The sequence below is a fragment of the Aptenodytes forsteri genome, unplaced genomic scaffold (assembly GCF_000699145.1).
Source record: "Aptenodytes forsteri isolate BGI_AS27 unplaced genomic scaffold, ASM69914v1 Scaffold119, whole genome shotgun sequence".
NCBI lineage: Eukaryota > Metazoa > Chordata > Aves > Sphenisciformes > Spheniscidae > Aptenodytes > Aptenodytes forsteri.
In genome coordinates, this window is record NW_008796165.1 from 13146828 (window position 1) to 13165747 (window position 18920).

Genomic DNA, 18920 nt, shown 5'->3' on the forward strand with positions numbered 1-18920 from the left:
GAAGTCCTTTATATCATAGACATTGCTATACAGTGACACTTGTTCTATATTAAAATTTAAAAACATAATCTCAAAGGAATTTTTTGCAGTGTGTTTAGGTATCTGGACCTCCATGCAATTTAACCTGCAATTTCACCTTGTTCAAACATGATATGTAGTATATAAAACCATTGCACAATTTCCCAATATTGTATTCCTCTTTCTTTGTACAAGCTAGTAAGAACTGACTGAAAAAAAGCAGCTGCAGATATCTATTACTATTGATTAGCATCATACAAAACCTGAAATCAGTCAATAAACGTGAAAAGGTGTAAGAAGAACTACTAATTTTTTTAACCCTAACTATTAAGGGCACAATGCGAACTTTGTCAAAATCAATGAATAAATACACAGTGATTCATTTGGGCTGCAGATCAGAATGTAGCACCCACAATTTTTCTTATTTATCTTCTATTCAGAATTTTTTTTTTTCTGCAGTTCACCTGTCTTTTTGGGACAGTAAGAAAATACTGCCATCATGAAACTGGACCAAAGCCAACTGTAAATTTCTGACAGAAGAAAACGGTGGAAGTCAAAACATGGTGAACATCTAAATTTAAAAACCCTTAGAAAACATGGAATGTATTCATGGTGCATTCTTCCATGTGTTTTCTTTTTGTCAGTGGAGTTTATGATATGTTCAAAGCCATGTAAATAACTTCGGGGAGGAAAAAAAATAGTTACAGAAGTGCTACAGATGTGCATAGTCAACATGCTGACCTGTTGGGCTTCAACTGTAGTTGAATCACAATTAATTAAAGCATGGCTAATGGAGATCTTAAATTTCTGCAAAATATTCTTCTTGTTGGTTTTAGTCAAGATTGAAACACATTAACAAAAAAAGAAAGCAGCGTATCATGTTCTAAAATCTTCTCTCTGCGTTGGGTAGCTAAATTCTCCCTGCTAAGGATTCTCACCTTTGCATTCTGCTCTACTGAAGTGAGTGAAGACCTGCACACACAGTGGGTAGCAAAAGAAGTACCTGAGAAAAGACCTTTTCCTGAAAGATACAGTTACATGCTTCCACTCGTATCGGTGAAGTAGCCTCATGCAATTGAACTAGCAAGACTTTTTCTGTGCATATGGAACAGGTTTGTACACAACAAAGCGTTGAACTGAAGTTCTTTGCTTTAATCATAGGAACAATTCCTCTCACAAACATTGCTTTTTATTTTGAATTATACGTGAGTATGTGGACTATTCAATAATGACTTAATGCATTCTATTGCTATTACAATTTATTTGGGCAGTGACCAGCACTGGCAGCAACAGGTAGTCCCTAACGTTTCTTTATGATCAACATTTTTAATACAAACATTTCCCACTATGTTAGCTATTACTTGACAACTCTTGTTCTGCATTGAAGTGATGTACTAAAATCAAAACAGAAAAATCATCTTTTTGCTTCCCAAGTTTACATACCTGTTTGTAATTTGACATGGATAACTTAGAGAATATAGCACCACCTTACGCCCTCTGCAAGAATAACAGTTTAGTATTTGATTCCTAAAGCATTGTCAAACTTCTGCTTACTGTTGCTCGCATCTTAACCTGCACATTGTTCCTTGAGATATTTTCCCTGCTTACTTGGATCGTTTGATGTTCCTGTTTTAACAATATCTATCTGAATGCAAAACTGCAAAAAAGGTAGTCTTTTGTCTGAAATAACAGCTAGAAAAACGGAAGGTAAACGAACAGGACAAAGCTACTCTCTATGGACTCACTGTGAGATGATGGTTTGAGGACCACTGCCATAGTGAGAAAGGGGGAATAGGACGTGGTTGTTAGAGTAATTTTTGTACCTGAAAATTGTCACAGTATCTTTTTGAATAGTTATAGCACATTTGGACTGCTGTTTAGACTTGTATTATGTACTTTTATAAGTAAACCCAGCCATGTTCCTTCATTAGCAGACCTTTTGACTTTGATCTTTTTGAAATGTCGTTCATTTTTCAAACAGTTTTGTAAGGTATTAAGCTTTGAGACTATGTGAGCTAACAACCAGTTATCTCGGCTGTGTCAAGTTTTAAGGAAAAAATCTCAACTTACTGCATATGGACTTTAGAGGAAGTTAGGAGTCATGCAAGTATTGGAATAAGCAGTTTACTGAGAATGGAATAGTACTAGAATGATTTAACAGATTAAACTACATATTCGAATTCTACCACTGATTTATGTTGACTCTATTGTTAATATCAACTCCCATTATCCACTTGTTTGACTGAGACAACCCTATCTGTTGCTCAAAATTTAACCCTCACCATTAAGTCCCAGTAACTTTTGTCTCATTTCACTTCTTTGCTAATTATTCTTTGTGATCGGACCCCTTTTGCTTGTCCCGTCACTAGAAATCTAGTCTCATGGATAAAGATCAGTATAAAATTTTTAGGTGGCCTTGTTAATTAGGTCTATACTGCTACATAAAAGGTGGCCAGGGACTGATCTCTGACTCTGTGGACCAAGTATCATAGGCAGCTTCACGTCCATGAGGCTTAGGCCTAGCACCCTCTCAGGCAGATTGTGTCCACTTTAAATGGCACTTGGCTTGTTTTTTTTTTCCTAGAACCCATGTGGTAGTGTTGTGAGTTTAAGAAATTATGTTTTCCAGTGCCATTCATAGTCTTATGTGTCTTCATCCCAACCAAGAGTACACATTACAAATTGTGGGGTAGGTCATGGCATGGAGGGTGCAAGGTTGTAAAACCTAGTGGGATGATGTTGACTGTGTAGGTGACAGAAAGCCAAATCGAGTGCAGTTACATGCATATGCCTTTTTGAAAGTGGTGCCTGAAGTGAAGAATCCTTTGAACTGTGTACACATTTTCTTGAAGAGCGCTAGTTGTAGTCATCTGAAACAGAGCCATGGAATGAGCTAACAGCTAAACAGTATGGGTGGTAGAGTGTTGAATGCTTCACCTTGCTTCTTGCTGTCTTTTATTTAACAGTGTAGATGTAGCTGGTGAGATGAGGTCATTGTTCCTCTAACAACATGCTCTTCCCTCTGCATCTCTGATGGCAGAGAAGATAGGTTTCCACAAAGGTCCCAGATCCGACATGTTATCTTAACTGGAAAAGATTATGGGAGATTATGGGAGGGGAGGGACTTGGATATTAGTTTCCATCAGGGATTGGATGTTCCACTGTCTTTTAGATAGCTTAATTGATCTTTGTCTTTTTGATAGCCTTTGCTCTGAGGAAGTAGGTTTGCTTTTAAAGTCTCTTAGAAGTTCCTTAGCAAAGTCTTAATTTTCTTTCAAATCCCAAACCTCCAAAGAACAGCACAAAGTGAGTTGCTAAGTATATAGTATTTGTACTTAAAAGTACTCCATATTGTATTACTCCTGTATGCAAGTATAATTAACAGAATTTGACATCTAAAATTGGTATGATGCATTATGCTACCAGAACTATTGGGGTACTGAGGCTGAAATAATTGTTGCTTTTAGATCAACATCTTGGATAGGACAGGATAGTCTTACCATAACAATAAGTAATTTGAGATTAAGATTGTTTCCGGGTACGTAAAATTTGGAATTCTCAGTATTTATCCACATTGATGTTTTGAGGATGATATAGTTTTATTCCTTTAGTGTGAAGATTCTTTTCATAGCTGAATTTGTGCTATTTGGGTGAAACTGATAAAATAAGAGTGATTCAGAGGCAGAAAATGGAGTGAGAGATAATATTAGATTCCACAGTCTTTCTATGCCAACACAGGTGGTGAGTTTGCTCAAAGTACACTGCGCTCTTTGTTTTGACTAATCTATAAAACGTTCTTAAAGCACAAAGGAATATAATGAAGATTAATTTGGTAATGTTTGAACAAGAAATGTTTAGTATAGAGAAGTTGATCCTGTTTCCCACAGAAATCAGTGGCAAAACTGTAGCACAGGACTGAAGGCTCTTAAATCCATGAGTCCCTGAGTAATCTACATTCTTAAGAAATGTAGAGTTCTAAATAGAGAAATCTAAATTTAGGATCAGAGCTGCATGTATTATCAAGTGTGTTACTTGGCATCCTGGGTGTACATACACAGGCAAAGTCCCGTTCTTGCCTGACACCTTTAGGTCATTGACTGTAAAGTACCATCAACTGAGCATGAATGTGCTGTAATGAGAACTGATTCTTTAAAAGGATAAATGAAATGTAGCACTCTGATGAAGACTGTTCGGCCTTAGACGGAGTTAGTAGTCAGCCTCCTTACTGGGAGTTGCATGTAGACCTTCTCCGTTTTTTACAAGCTCTCTTCTCAAATCTGTGTTAGCTTACCTGTTACACTGAACAATAAGCATAGGTACAGCCACCTGGACAGAGCTCTCTGCTGAGATTACACTGAAAGATTCCTTCTGCTAGGCTCCCCTCAGAAACATTATCTTCCATTGCTAGGAAAGTGAATAGAAATCATGGACTTAATCCAGACCAGGGAAGGCAAATCAAGAATGTCTTCCGTTCCTCAAGGCATACAGTATGTCTATAAGGACTTTATTTTTATTTGCTAAAGAAGTATCATTCAAATGATATTTGAAATTGAAAATTGGGACCTGCTGTTTAAAAACCAAATAAAATTTGAAGCATGTAGCTACTTTAGCATCTTGGCAAAATCAAGGCTTCTCTAGGAACCATATTATTCACAAACACAGCAGTTTTCAGTTTATGTATTTCCAACAGCTTTGACAGAAGTCAAGAAGAACCACTTAATTTGGCCAGTACTTGTGTTTGTGATTTGTCTGAGCAAATAACTTCTCACTGTTCAGCTAATCAATTTTGTTCTTTGCTCGATTGACGTGATGGAACTAACGTAGCAGAATTCCAGCCTTTCAGTGGTAAATCACACAGTTCAGAGAATTTCATTATTTCAGTTTGATTCTTCATGGCAATTCAAATTTCATTTCAGCTATTTGAGCATTGGGGTAATCTGTATGTTTCTCAAGCATTTTCACAAGTGAAGCAATGTTACTAACTGCTCTGCAAAAATTGACTACAAGAAGGGCTATTTGAGAAAATTAATTTTAAAAAAAGGAGTAGAAGATCAGTGCTGTATCTTGTGTATTTTATGCAGGATTTATTAAATCATCAAATTAATGTATTTCAGAGAAGGTGCTTTTATCTTGATCAAAGATCAAGGCAACATCTAATATTTGCTTGGTTTCCAGGAATGGCAATGTGCACAATCCAAAGGATGCTTCTACTTAGAAGATGATGGTGAAATCATTAGTCACAAGTACAAGTTGCACTTACCCCAGAGGTCTACAGTATGTATTACCATCAAACCTTTGAACGTTCATCAGGTTGAAGGTAAGTGTGTTTGTATTTCTTTGGAGAATTTTCCTCTATAAAAAATATTTTCTCTTCTGCTGATACATCTTTCCCTTTCTCACTTGAAATACTTTGCGATATTGCGATATAGCAATACTTTTCTCTGTTGACAGAGTCCTATTAAAAATATAATTTAACTTGTCACACCATATTTTCTGCTTAGTCGTTTCACACTCACTGCCTGAGCAGTGAAAATCAGCTAAGTCCATTATCTTTTTCCCTTTAGTCAGCCAACCTCTTAGATTATTTTTGGCTATAGATTTGTGAAGTTTCTTACTACAAAATTCAAACATTAGCACTGTTTGCAGTATCTCTCTTTAAGGTGTTAATGTACTTTGTGGTAAACAACAGTACAAAACTTAGTGAATATTGTATTCTCCACCTCAAATACTTTTGTAAATACTTAAAATAGGTTATGGCTTTTTATGGCAGTACGGTATCTTGATGTTTTGATTATGAATCTTGTCTGAGGGATTCGTAGCTTATTTTGCCTATTTTAATTTTCATCTTGAAAGAGTGAAGCCCAGCATTAGAGCCACCTGAGATTAGTCAGCCTTTGTGCTCCTTTTTTCCAAATGCTATTGGCTTTGTTCTCTCCAGTGATTTACCAAGGAGCTTTATCTAGTTGCTACATTGGAATTATTTTTTTCCCCAAGTAGATTACTTCCTCTTTAATCCTGTGAAACAGGAGCCATTAGATCCCAAAGATGTTTTAGTCATCTGGACTGGCTGTTGTGCTGCAGGTTGGTAATTGGTTCTGATTGAGGTTGGTAATAAAAACTTCACTGCAAATAACTGACAGAAAGTAGTCATTTTCCAATTACTATCTGGCTGAAATGGGAAGCTGATCAACAGACTTCTAATGGTGAGGAAATGTGGTCTGATACTAACAGATTTGAGTCACAGAATGTCTCGGTGTTCTGCTCTTAACTTTTCTTTTTCATGTGGCACCCTCGAAAACGGTGCCTTAGAATAGTTCTGCTGCAGGATTGTCCAGACATTCTGTGTAACCAAAAGAGTACTCACTTGTCTTTCGTAAAAAAACAAAAAACAAAAAACAAAACAAAACAAAAATTCTACTTTTGCACAACATTGTTGTCCTGTATATAGAAATATCTTTGTGTTTTGTTGTGAAGAGGAAGGCATAATACTGGGATGTAAAGAAAGGATCCATGTTAGCAGAGCAATTACCTTTTTATGAGAAATCAAAAATATCTTCAAATTTTTAACAAAGTTGTGTGGTGTGTAGCCACTCTTTAGTATTCTTGACTCCTAACGGTAGAAAAACTAAGCCCCTCACTGTTTTGCTGTGGTCTGATTAACTTGAAGACCACTAAATAGCTCATTGATTGATTGCCCTCAGGAACTGAGCAGCTACAAGAAATCAAAGAGGTTCAAATGGCATCCATTCGACATATGTAAGACCAGGCCTCCATTCCAATCCAACCGAAGACAAAGAAAGAACAACTAGTGATGCCATGTAGAGGGATCTTGCTATTTAAATCTTAAAAATAATTGAAACTTATACTTCTGAGATTTACATCTCCTGGTATCCCTAGCTTCTGCACATAATCTGGGTTTCCAGTCAAGGTGAGTTTAACAATATTTTACAGAACTTCAGAAGAGAATATGATATAATTTTGCTAATATCCTTAATTGCAGGTATCTAGGAGCCTTAGTATAAAGAAAAGTAATAAATAATAATGTTGTACTAATGGTAGAAAACAATGAAAATAGCTTCCTGAACTACCAGAGGTTTTAATATTAGAACTATTAATAGTAATCATTATTTGTAAGACAATCACAAGACTTGGAACAATTTATCTGATCGACCTAAATAGGAAGGAAATCCTGATAGCATATAATGGATTTTTTTTTCCATCTTATATTAACAGGGATCAATATTATAAATACCATGGAAACATCTACTTCGGGGTTCAAAGAAAACCAATTTTGAGCCATTATTAAGCATTTGTGTTGGGAATGTTTTTCTTTTTAGGAAAATCTTGTCACTGGTTGTCAGTGGATACAGCTTTGTATATTCTGAAGGAAAATGAAACCCAAGAAAATCTACAGCTTGTGAGCTTTACTGAACAACAAAACAAAGAGGTTAGATATTTTTGTTGTATTCCTAGTTTAATTGTTATATCTTTAGTGTATGTGTTAATGCTGCACAGATGAGTTCCCAATGTTTGGAAGGAATTCAAACTGTACCTAATCAGACTAGAGGAGAGAAGAAACACTTGTTCTGTGCATGTTCCCTTTCAAAATTGAGAGAACTTACACAAGGTAAGATGTAATACTGTCTTAGTTATGCCCTTTGGATGGGCTGAATTGCAAGCCACTTGTATAGAAGTTTAATGAAATTCCTTTGAGGACCATATTGTCATGTGGTGTGTTGGCAAGTATTGCTGAGTTGCTGGTTATCTGTATAGATACTCTGTGGAAACTCACTTGTATTTCTGCACCTTCAAAAACAAAAGTTCAAAGGTAAAATTTGTTAAAATTTCTTTTATTTTCTTTCTCCTTGCCATATATATATTTTGAACTTCATAGTGCACAGAATATTGTTATCCTATGGCAGAAATAAGGGAGGACAAATGGCAGCATTAAGTTACTTCCCCCTTACAAGCCATAGGGAACTTGGCTTGCTTCTTAAACCCTAAGTCACTTGTGACTTTTTCAATAGGAAGTTTTTGTTGCTAGTTTGAACAAAGCTGATAAATCAGGGAGGAAATTAAAAACTCGGTGGGTTTTGTCAGCCTACTGCTGGCTGCTTTTGTTTTAAAGTTTAACAATTAAAGAGTGTTACAAACCTGAAAAATGATAGGACTGTTATTAGACATTTCCAGTAATGACTGTTCTCCCCTCATCCCTGGTCCTGTATGTTTTTCTAACTTTTATTATAACTAAGAGATTCACTAGTTTTTGTGTCTTTAAAATGGCATCACACAGCATCTCACTGTAGATGTGTTTTCTTTAAGGAAAGAACCTAGCATTACCAGTGTTTTCAAGTAATTAATCACTTTTGTATGAATATTACTAGTAATAAATAAAGGTATCATTTGAGAAGTAACTTACAAACTTGTCTGTCTTCCTTTAAGAGTAGATGTTTGGATGGAAAGGGGAGCTTGGATCAGGCATTTACTGGCTACTCCCATTCACAACAGGCTGTAGGTTGAAGAAGGTAAAAACACAATTTACTGGAGAAGCAAAACTGGTGTATAGAGGTGAAGATGGAGAACTGGCTCTGACCAAAGAGTTCCGGTGAGTCATATTCCCAAATAGGCATGGTAACTATTGCAAAAGTGTGTGCTCCAAATAACATCTAGCTTTTTAAAAGCTGTATGTTACTAAAATACTGTTTGTACAGAATATTCTCAAATAGACTGAATAGTTATCGACAATATTATGAGACAGTAAAAGAAACAGAAGTATTTGGGAATAGTTCTGCCTTTTTAATCTTTTAGAGCCGTTTTATTGGATATATTTGAAACAATTGATTTGGATGGAAATGGCCTTCTAAGTTTGGAGGAATACAATTTCTTTGAACTGAGAACGAGTGGTGAGAAATGTGATGAGGAAGCATGGGCCGTATGTAAGGGTAAGTTTGTGGCTGCGTTTGATACAACTAATTAGGGCTATCAATCTACTTGCAAGCTGTTGTTTATAGCATCCTACTATATGTATCTAATAGAAGAACCGAGTATTTTGTAGCCTATACCAAGAATGCATGTAGATATTGTTCTCTTCTCCCTTTGTTTTTCTTTTTTTCCTTTTCCAGTCTCCTGTCTCTTATTTTGCTTCATTCTGGTCTGTGGGCTACTGACCTTCTGCTGAGAAAATTCTTCCCATTGTTAACTGCAAAGTTTTGTAGGTGAAAGATTTTATAGCTGCCAAAAACTACAGGTTTTCTAATCATGAATCATATGGTGAATTAAGCTGTAACAGGTATTCGTTTAATCAATCTCCTTTCTGCAGATTAAGCTGATACTGCTTTCGTATCTCAAAAAGTGTTGAGACGGACATTTAATTAGTGTGTATATGATGCTTTAAAAATGGCATCTGGAGCTTACGATGATTGTTTAGAAAATTAGATATTAGAAAATGCCTATTGCAACTATATATTTTCTTCGGATGTAAGCAGTTTTTCATTAAAAATCTGACTTTTGAAGGTTCAAAATAGGGTGTGTCGGTTTGTTCATATTGTGCTATGTGACAGCCATGAGATTCTGAGACTTCCGTGAGTGGGACGAGGAAGCTAACAGACATTTAAGACTCTTCCATCTGTACTTTGTTTTCTGTCTACTGATACATCTCATCAATGTTACTGGATGTCTTGCCAGCTTGCAGGAGCAGCGTTGGGCCACAAATGTCAATTTTGTTTTAAAGGAATTCTGTGGCATTGCTTTAAGCTTGCAGAGACCTTGAGATTGTGTGTATTTACCTCATAACAGGGCGAGGAGAGAACAACCACCAGTGACTGTAGGCTGCTCTAATAATACAGTGCATGAAAGCAGTGGTTTCAAAGCATTGGCGGTTTAGCTGCAGTGAGTAAACAAACTGGAAATGTAGAAGCCATTGTATGAAAACTAGAAGTTTCGCTAAGAAATACAGTTTTTCTGCAACTCATGTCCGACATGCCAGTATGGCATATCATTATATATCGGCCCATGTCACGTTTGATATAATTGCTTTGTAGGCTATGACACATTGCTTAATTTGGGCCAAAATACTTAAAATCTGGCAAGTCCTGCTAACTATTTCTCCCTAAAACACTCTAAGATATTGGACTTTTTCCTAAATGATAGAAAGCTCATGCAAAAATACTTTTCTATATATGAGTTTCTTGTCCCTTTCATGCCTGTACATGCTATTCCACACTTTATGACTTTGTCAGTGTTATGCCTCCGCACACTGGTCTCAACATGAGTAGGAGGGGTGTGTGCGTGAAGTGTATAAGAGAGGAAAGAAGAGAATATGGTGAATGTTTTAGCAGGTCATTAATCAGTTGAAGGGTTCAGATGAATACGATAAATCTTGACACCAAAGTTCAAGCCATTTATTATAGCATCTGGACCCTTAGATTTATTAAATTGGTAATCCCTTTTTAATAATATATAGTAAAGATTTAGCATTGTTATGAAGATGAGAAAACCATTTTTAAAAATCTCTGACACAAGGGCATTTCAATTATGTGTTTGCTGACATTAGAGTGGTCGATCTATGATATTCTATCAAGAGAGGGGTGTTAGGATTACTGGCATTTTATTGCTTTTTAGGAACTAAGTAAATCATTTCTATATCAAGGACCGCAAGCACTAAGGGTGCTGGCCCCAGCAGACTTTCATTTCCCATTCCTAATATACCCCATTCTGCAAATCTCAACCACAGCAAATATGGCTAGCAAAAAGAAAAAAAGAATCAATATGAACTCTTTCTGTTTTGAAATCTTGCCCTCTTTTGGGTTATACAAGGGGCCAGCTGTTTCTAGTCATTATCTAAAATCCACGGGGAAGCTCTGCAAAGAGCACATTATCTGGTCAAGGACTTTCTTTCCCAAATAATATTGGAGCGCCTGAGGCTGCAAGGTGGCTCCATCTTGTAAACATCTCCCAAAAAAGTGGGAGTTTGGCTTTGGAAGAATAAAGGGTGTTTGCAGAGACAGCAGATGTTTAAGTGCTACCTTATATTTCTTCTTAAACAGAGAATTTTGATATGAAGAAGAATGAATTAACAAGACAAGGATTTATGGATTTGAATCTCATGGAAGCCAATGACCGTGAAGGGGATCCAAGTGACCTTTGGGTCACTTTATTGTCTCTGGGCTACAATAAAGCATTAGAAATGACAGAGGTATGATAGCCATATAGCAAAAATAACTGCTTCACGTACAACTTGCTGCACATGTTTAACTGCAGTACTGCTTCTGTTGTCTGTCATAAATTGATTTCAGTAGGTCAGTGATGCAGTCCAAACAGTGTTAATACAGGGTTTACACCATGACTTTCAGTCATTATAGTATCCTGTTTCTTAGGATGACACTGACATTGTTGAAAGAGGAAATACGCCTTTTGCTTTAGAGAAAGCCAGTATTTTGTGGGGTTGTAGAGGAAGGAATCTTGGGTTATACCTGTTGAGAGAATTCACGCACCTTGCTGGTGGGAAGTGATAAGAAGACAGTGATGGTAAACTGTGACCTGTCAGCAAACCTACAAAATGCAGGACTTGCTCTGCTTAAAAAAGTCACTTTCTTGGCCCAAGCTGCCATAGAAGCGGATAAGGAGAAGATAACTTTTTTCCCCACATGATTCAGAATTTATAATTTTCAGACATGGCTATTTCTGTTGCCTTTCACAACAGTGTCTGAAGGTGTTCAACATAAAATTTTAATGAAAGGGCTTCTGGTGGCACACTGTTTACTTTACAGGACCAGGGATTATTTCTCTGATGTTTCTGTGTGCTTACAGATTTTTTTTTTTAAATAATTTATTTATTTTTCAGAAACAGTATCAGTGTTGGTGTTAATAGTTCTCACTAAAGAAAGAGGGTATCTTTAATGAATAGAAAAGAAATTATGAAAAATTAAAGAAAACATTAAATATACAGTTAATTTCATCTTTTAACTTTCATTCCCAAGAAAAGCTGATTATTTTTTTTTTTTAATCATAGTCTGATTATATTATTTCTTTACTTTTGTTAAACTAAATCAGGTCAGTGCAGTCACCATATAAAAATATATGTGTGTGAAACAAATACAAATACAGAACCAAAAATACTCAGTTTGGTAGAGAGACTTCAGTTGTCTCTCAGTGAAAATATTGAGATCATGGTGATTGATTTCTTGATGAGTAGCACTTTCTCCTTTTCCTGCGAGTATGGTTAGCAGAGCAGCTACAAAATTGTCTTTCTGCATTTCTGACATAAGAGGGAGCTATCCTCTAAGAAAGAAGATTTTTGGGGAGGTTTTTATCAAGTTAGAAATTCTGAAAAGGTATTTTGTGCCTTATACTAGCTGTGGTTTATAGCTATAGTCTTTGCTTTCCAAAGGACAACATAGCTCTCTGAATGCTTTAGTCATTCATCTGAAAATGTATATCTACTTAACTTGTGTCTATATAACTTAACCCTTTAATTCCTTGATTTCAGATGATTTACGAGATTGATATTTCAGGAGCATTGAGCCTAACAAATTAGAGACAGAACTGAGAAATTCTAGTGGATTCCAACAGCCATTTGAAAGAAACCGAGGTGCTATTACTGAGTCTAAGGAAATGCAAACTGGTTGTTACATGTACTAATCTTAGCCAAGATACTATAAGAGCAGAGTGCTTAATGCAACATTGCAGATATTTTAAATCTGTATGAAGTGGCACAAATAGCAAGAGGGTGACAGGTAAAGGAGACAAGTTTATTTCAGACACTGAAATACATTCATACTTCATCTTAATTCCTGTATGTTTTGCTATCCAGTGAAGGGTTTGCTATGTTGGAGCCAAATGCACCAAACTGCGTATTAAGTGTGCTGTGACTGGCACGAAAAACATTCATTTGTCCTGAGCTTTCATTTGGTTTAAAAGATTGCTACAGCTCTCAGGTTTTGAATATTTAATATTTCAGTGGCATACTTGTATTTGGGTAATTCTACTTCAGAGCATAGATGAAAATACTTAGGAACTGTGGATGAAAATCTGAGGGGGAAAAACTACAGATAAAGTGATGATAAAACCATTTTCTCCATTGCAGGCATGCCCCTTTGTCATTGACATCTATGCAGAAAAATGCAAACCCAGAATTAAAGCCATATATCTAGAGGGAGGGAGCTGGCAACTCAACAGGGCTATTTGCAAGTCTGTAGTTAATAAAGGAGAGGCCAAAGTAATGGATGGCTGTGAAAACATAATCATCTATACCTATAAAGCGGGCAGGAGAATCACTTCTGTTATTGAAAATAAGGTATGGCATGAGACTTCTGTAAGGTACTTTGTGTTAATGTCTATTATTATTGTTGTTCTTCCCTCCTTGCGTCATTTTTGAGAATTACTATTTCTGATATCAAGTTTCTCTATCTAGTTCATTTAAAAAAGAAAAAAAAAGTGCCTGATGCAAAGCTCTTTTTGACATATGACTCGGACCTCAAAAGAGTCTGGATCAGTGTTCTTGGAAGGGACAGCTTATTATAATGAGGCAAGCAGTTTTAAGTATCATATAGAATCTGAATATTTGTTTGTGTTCACGTTCCAATTTTTCAATATCTTGATAATTACTGGAGATATAATATGTTCAGAACGCCAGAAAACAAATACTAAGAACAGGAAATACAATTACAGAAAGAGCAAAGACTACAGCGTTTACACACTGAAAATATTAAATAGTGTATAAGAAAGAAAGAGCAGTGATTTGCATTGATTGTGTTTTAGAAGCATATTATGGATGAATTGTTAACTGGCTAGCAGTTCTACTTTATTGCTAATCCAAGTTAACCATTGTAAATCCAAGCAAAAGTGATTGGTGAGAAGCAGAGATTTTAAACCTTTTTGCATAGATCCTAATGAATGTGCTGTTCATTCTCAGTTTCATTTATATCAGGAACTGTGAGTAAATAAATACAGTGCAGTAAGCTGCTAACCTTAAGACGCTTTAAATCTTGAAAGATCACAGCAAGAAGTATATTTTTAAATGGACAAACATGCAAAAGGGGGTGGGTTGGTGGACTAATATTAGGACTGAATGCCGAGGCTCCTTGGAACTATGGGTTTAGATCTGCACTTCGGCCTTTAGGGTAGATATACTGGAGTTATTTATGTTTGGGGATATGTCAGAGAAGGAGATGAGGTCTGTACTGAGGCAACTGGATGCCATCCGATTAAAATCACTGACCACTGCCATTTATACCATTTAGGTTTCATAAGTACCTCTGTTCTGCGTTGAAGCGAATAGTTGCACTTCCCTGAAAATCTCATTAGAATTTGTAGACTGGAGGCTTTTTTGTATTGTAAATGTTTGGAAAGAAATAATGAAAAGGCAGGTTTATGCATCTGTCGTCTTCTAAGCTTCCCGCAGTGCAAGCAGTCTGATTATATCTTCAGTTATTATACTGATGATTTCAATGGAAAGAATTGTTTCTTTATTTCTGTAATTAAATTAAGGAAATATGCTAGTTGCTGAGGGATTCTGTTTTAGTCGTGCATATGTATTTAATCAGTGGGTAGAGAAAGGTGTCTGTCTTCTAACACTCTCTAGTCAGGGTGTGAGCTGGGGAGATTAAAAGACCTTGCATATAGAGCCTCAAATTTCTCAGGGAGTAAGCAGTACCAAGTCTATTGTCTGCCTATTTATATGCCAAAATAAATAGTTAATGAGGCATTTCCTATCATCCAAAGCAGAAACTTACTATAATATACCCTCTGTGCTAGGTGAGTATCTGTGACCTTGTTCCTGTTGCCATAAGTATCTTCCTGTACAGGTAATTCTTTTGTTTGCCTTTACCTCACTGCCATGTAGAAATGAGGACTTCACCAAAGTGATGCCAGAGCAGCTAGGTCAAAGTAATAAGCAGCTTAACACTAGATTGTGTTTACATTTCTGTAATGATACCATATTTCAAGAATTACTGTATTTGCACTCTGCTGTCCACAACCCTTTGTACTGTGAGCACCAGAAATAGTGGTTTGGTTTGGTTTGGGGTTTTTTTGTGGTTTTTTTGTTTTGTTTTGTTTTGTTTTTTTAAGGTCAGTCCTTACCAGTCTAGTAGTAGCTTATTTGCTGCATGAGGCTGATTGTGTAAAGTAACTGTGTTTCTCTTCCATTTCTGAATACAGAGAGATTGTTGGATAGCATTGTCTAAGAATCAAACATTTCTCAGCACCTCTGTCAAATTGAGATTTATCTAGAGACAACTGAATAGCAGAGTATAGTAGCATGTCCTTAGGTCTTGTGTCTGAGTATTGCTTGGGATAAACTGGTGGTTAAAGAATTTTCTGTTAGCCAAGCTTTCAGTTTTATATATTGGATCCTTCTTGCATAGCTTTAGCAAGAGCATCTGTTCTTTAAGTGATTATACTTATATTAATTTCGTCAAATATTTTTTTAAAATCTCTATTAATGAAGTCTTCAGAAATGGCCTGTAGGGGATGTTGCAAATAAAAATTGGGAAAGCATCCAGTGACACTTCTCCAGATCACTGTCCTCGCCTCTAGTGATTTGCAGGTCAAGGACTACTTGAGACAGAAATATTTTCTTTCTACTTAAAATCTAGTATGAATTTGTCCAGTCACCTTTTGAAACTATGTAAACTGTTAGGATCTGTAACATTCTGTGGCAAATAGTTTTCTCACTAAATGGTGTTCCCGAGTTGCGTCTTTGTAAGTGCTTAAGTTATTTCAATGAGTCTTAAATGACTTTTGACAATGGATCTGGGCTCTGATGATGCTAAGGTACATTTGAAACTGTACTCTTCAAAGATAATAGACATCAGCATCCTTAAAGCGTTTCTATCCTATAAAATAGCAAAGTCAGAGGAAGGAAGAGGAATGTGTAGTTGTTACATAAAGAGCAGCCACTTAATCATTGAGACTAATGGGTTCCTTCATGTTTTTTCACTTGCAGTCTGAAAACAAAGTGATTATTCATGTCAACAACGAGCAGAGTAAGAACTGCCTAAGTAATAGGGGACTTACTGTTTTTGCTGTGGAAGTGGCACCAAAATCCATGACGGTAAGATTTTTATTGTTTAGCCAACTTAAAATCTAAGCAAAAAGAAAAAATCATGTGACATCTTTACAGTTTCCTTTTGCAGGTCTTTTATCATGATAATGAGCATGTGGATAGTAGCATCTTCATCACCAGTGCAGATCAGATATAGGTCTTGATATTTCAAAGCTGAACATGTACTTGATGTATCCATGTTTCCCTGTGCAGATTGCTATAAAAGTCCGTAGCTGTTCAGTTTTTCATACGTGTGCCTGTTTGTTGTCCATTCAATACATGTACCATTTACTAATATTTTTAAATATTCTTTTTCTAAGGCTGTATTTTTTTTTTTTACTTAGCAAATTTTAATCAGATATATAGATGTCTGTGAGAAACAGACCAAGCAGAGACAAAAGTGTATGTATTGCACTCCTTACACACAGTGTGATTTGCAGATGGCTGATTTTTTTTTTAAACTTGACTTATGGATTATGTTTAGCCACAAGGCAATTTGATCTGCTGATCCCTATTCCAGAGCGGGACAGGCTTTAGTGAAAATTCTAAATGAGGGTTCTAAGGGATAGAATGAGATTGAAAATGCATTACAAATGCTGATGATATTTTTCTTCATTCATTTATGAAGAAAATCCAGTTTTTATCATTCTAAAAGTATGGTCTTTTTCTTTAAAAGAAGAGGCATCCAAACTATTTTATATTTCACAGCTTTCCAGTGTGGATGCATTCAAACCCGTTGTAAACAGATACAGTCCCATGACTCTGGCAGGATTGGGGCCTATTCTAATATTGCTGCTGACACTTTAGATATCTATAGCCTGATCCTGTAAGGTGTTTTATTAATCTTAATTTTGGCTTCATTCAGTATAAATTGTAGGCTCAGTGTCCCTTATGGATTTTTTTGCTGTCATGCAATTAAATTCAATAGTAAGTTTTGAATACAGCTGTCATAGGTGCTGAATGTTCATCATTTAATGTTAGTGATGTAAGTACTGAAACAGTTCATTTTGCTTACATAGCACTTCAGGTAACATCCACCCAGTTCTCCAATAAACAACTATTTTACCTCTGTTTTCTCTCTTCTATACAGGTTTCTCAGCACGTGATGCCGCTGAACGAGCAGGAAGAATGGCTTTATAATTGTGTGCATTCCCTCTTACGTTAAATGTTCTAGTTAGAGAGCTGTTTCTTGGTAGCATTCAGACTAAACCAGGAATTTTTTTTTGGCAGCTTCTAGGCAATTTCTAGTCTTGTCCTTCTCAAAAAGCTGGCATACCGTTACACTTTGCAGAGTTTGATTTGTTAAAGCCAATGAATCACATAAGTACTTACTTATTTCTGGTATCACACTTCTGCTAATGGCTTTTAAGAAACATGTATAGTGATAGCTTAGGGATGGAATAACTATGTAAAATCCTTTGACAGAGTAGAGTATTCATCATGTACTGTCTAACAAAATACATCGGCATGAAAACATTGAGATGATAAAAATTAGTACTGTTCAGTAATATAGCTGACAGTTGTAATATAATTGTGCTTTATAAAGGCTGTTTTCCCTAAATATGCTCTTATTTTCTATAACGTTATGTAGTTCCATCACATGCTGGAACTGTTTCACTGAGGAGAAACTTGCTTTGTTAAATTGGTCTGATGGGTTCCTAATTAAACACTCTTGTGGTTTTGACATGACAAGTATAAAGGGGTGAGGTTCATGATTTTATTTTGCCACCTGATAAAGGATTTGGTTCTTTCTCTTTTTTTTTTCTTTTTTTTTTTTGTCATTTGATAATAATACTCATCTTACACTTGTTCTGAATAATTACTGACTGTTTTTATACACTTCTGTATAAAATAAAATCTGCCTTTTCGTATGTGATAAGGAAAAAACATTAGTTGAGGAAAATGAAGGTTTTGTTTTAGGGTCTTGACTGTTAAGAGCAATTAATTATTTCCAGGGTAGCTGAAATAATGAGACTGAAGCCCACCAAGTTTAAGCTGCAATAGCAATGAAAAACAATTTTGAGGTACTAAAAATATTTAGCCTATTATGTTTTTCTAGTTCCTCTAAATGTCTGTTAATGTGGAAAAAAATGATGACCCTGGTCACTGGATGCTTAAAAAGTGTCTGAGTTTAAAATAGACATTAAATGTATGTGACCTCATCTGCAAGTAGTCTTGAAAAGCTATATTTATCTGCCAGCAACTCCTGCGCTCTGCTGTTACTCTGCTGTAATCGTACCCTGGGCAAGTAAATGTCAGTTACAAAATGAGAGCTCTGCTAGAGGCCGTCTGTGATTTACACGCTTCAGCAATTGGTGCTCAGGCAGCTTTACTGGTGATCTCTTAGTTTTCCATTTATTTTTTTTTTCTTAGCAGGTACAGCAGCTATCATTTTCAGAATTGTCTAAAAGAAGTAGAAGTTGTAGTAAGAAGCCCCACAAATATTTGGTAATTTCTAGCAAACAACTGAGCTCTGTAAATGCTGCCTCAGGGAAGGTGTGGTTACATCAGAAGTTCCTAGCTACATCTCTTAAGAAGGAGCTGGGAAATAATGAGACACTCTATGCGTACAGTACACAGTGCAAAGCAAGCACTCCGTTATTTGCATTTCTTTTGTTTATAAAATCAGTCTTGAAGATGTGGCAGGAATCGATATGGTACTCTTCCTGCATTTTAGGAAACAAGTGGTTAAAACTGAAAGAAGTACTTAGCTGAGAAATCATTGTACGTGAAAAGACTTGGTTTTGTCTAGGGTCTAGTTAAACATGACACAGTAATACAGAGTGGAACCTTTTTTCTGATCCTGTTGCTGCTAGGTAGAGTTTCATTACCTTAACTTTTTAGGTGGGAACACAGG

At 36.1% G+C, this 18920-nt stretch overlaps 1 protein-coding gene across 1 annotated transcript in view; it reads left to right on the forward strand.

The window, feature by feature from the left end:
• EFCAB7 (EF-hand calcium binding domain 7) overlaps positions 1-17766 on the forward strand; it is a 31941-nt gene extending 14175 nt beyond the window's left edge. Inside the window, exons 7-14 of the mRNA XM_009287429.1 lie at positions 5194-5335; positions 7356-7465; positions 8466-8623; positions 8827-8960; positions 11064-11212; positions 13103-13312; positions 15965-16072; positions 17154-17766. Coding sequence (XP_009285704.1) covers positions 5194-5335; positions 7356-7465; positions 8466-8623; positions 8827-8960; positions 11064-11212; positions 13103-13312; positions 15965-16072; positions 17154-17228 — 1086 coding nt within the window. The 3' untranslated portion in view covers positions 17229-17766. The remainder of the gene's footprint in view (positions 1-5193; positions 5336-7355; positions 7466-8465; positions 8624-8826; positions 8961-11063; positions 11213-13102; positions 13313-15964; positions 16073-17153) is intronic.
• The last annotated feature ends 1154 nt before the right edge of the window (positions 17767-18920 follow it).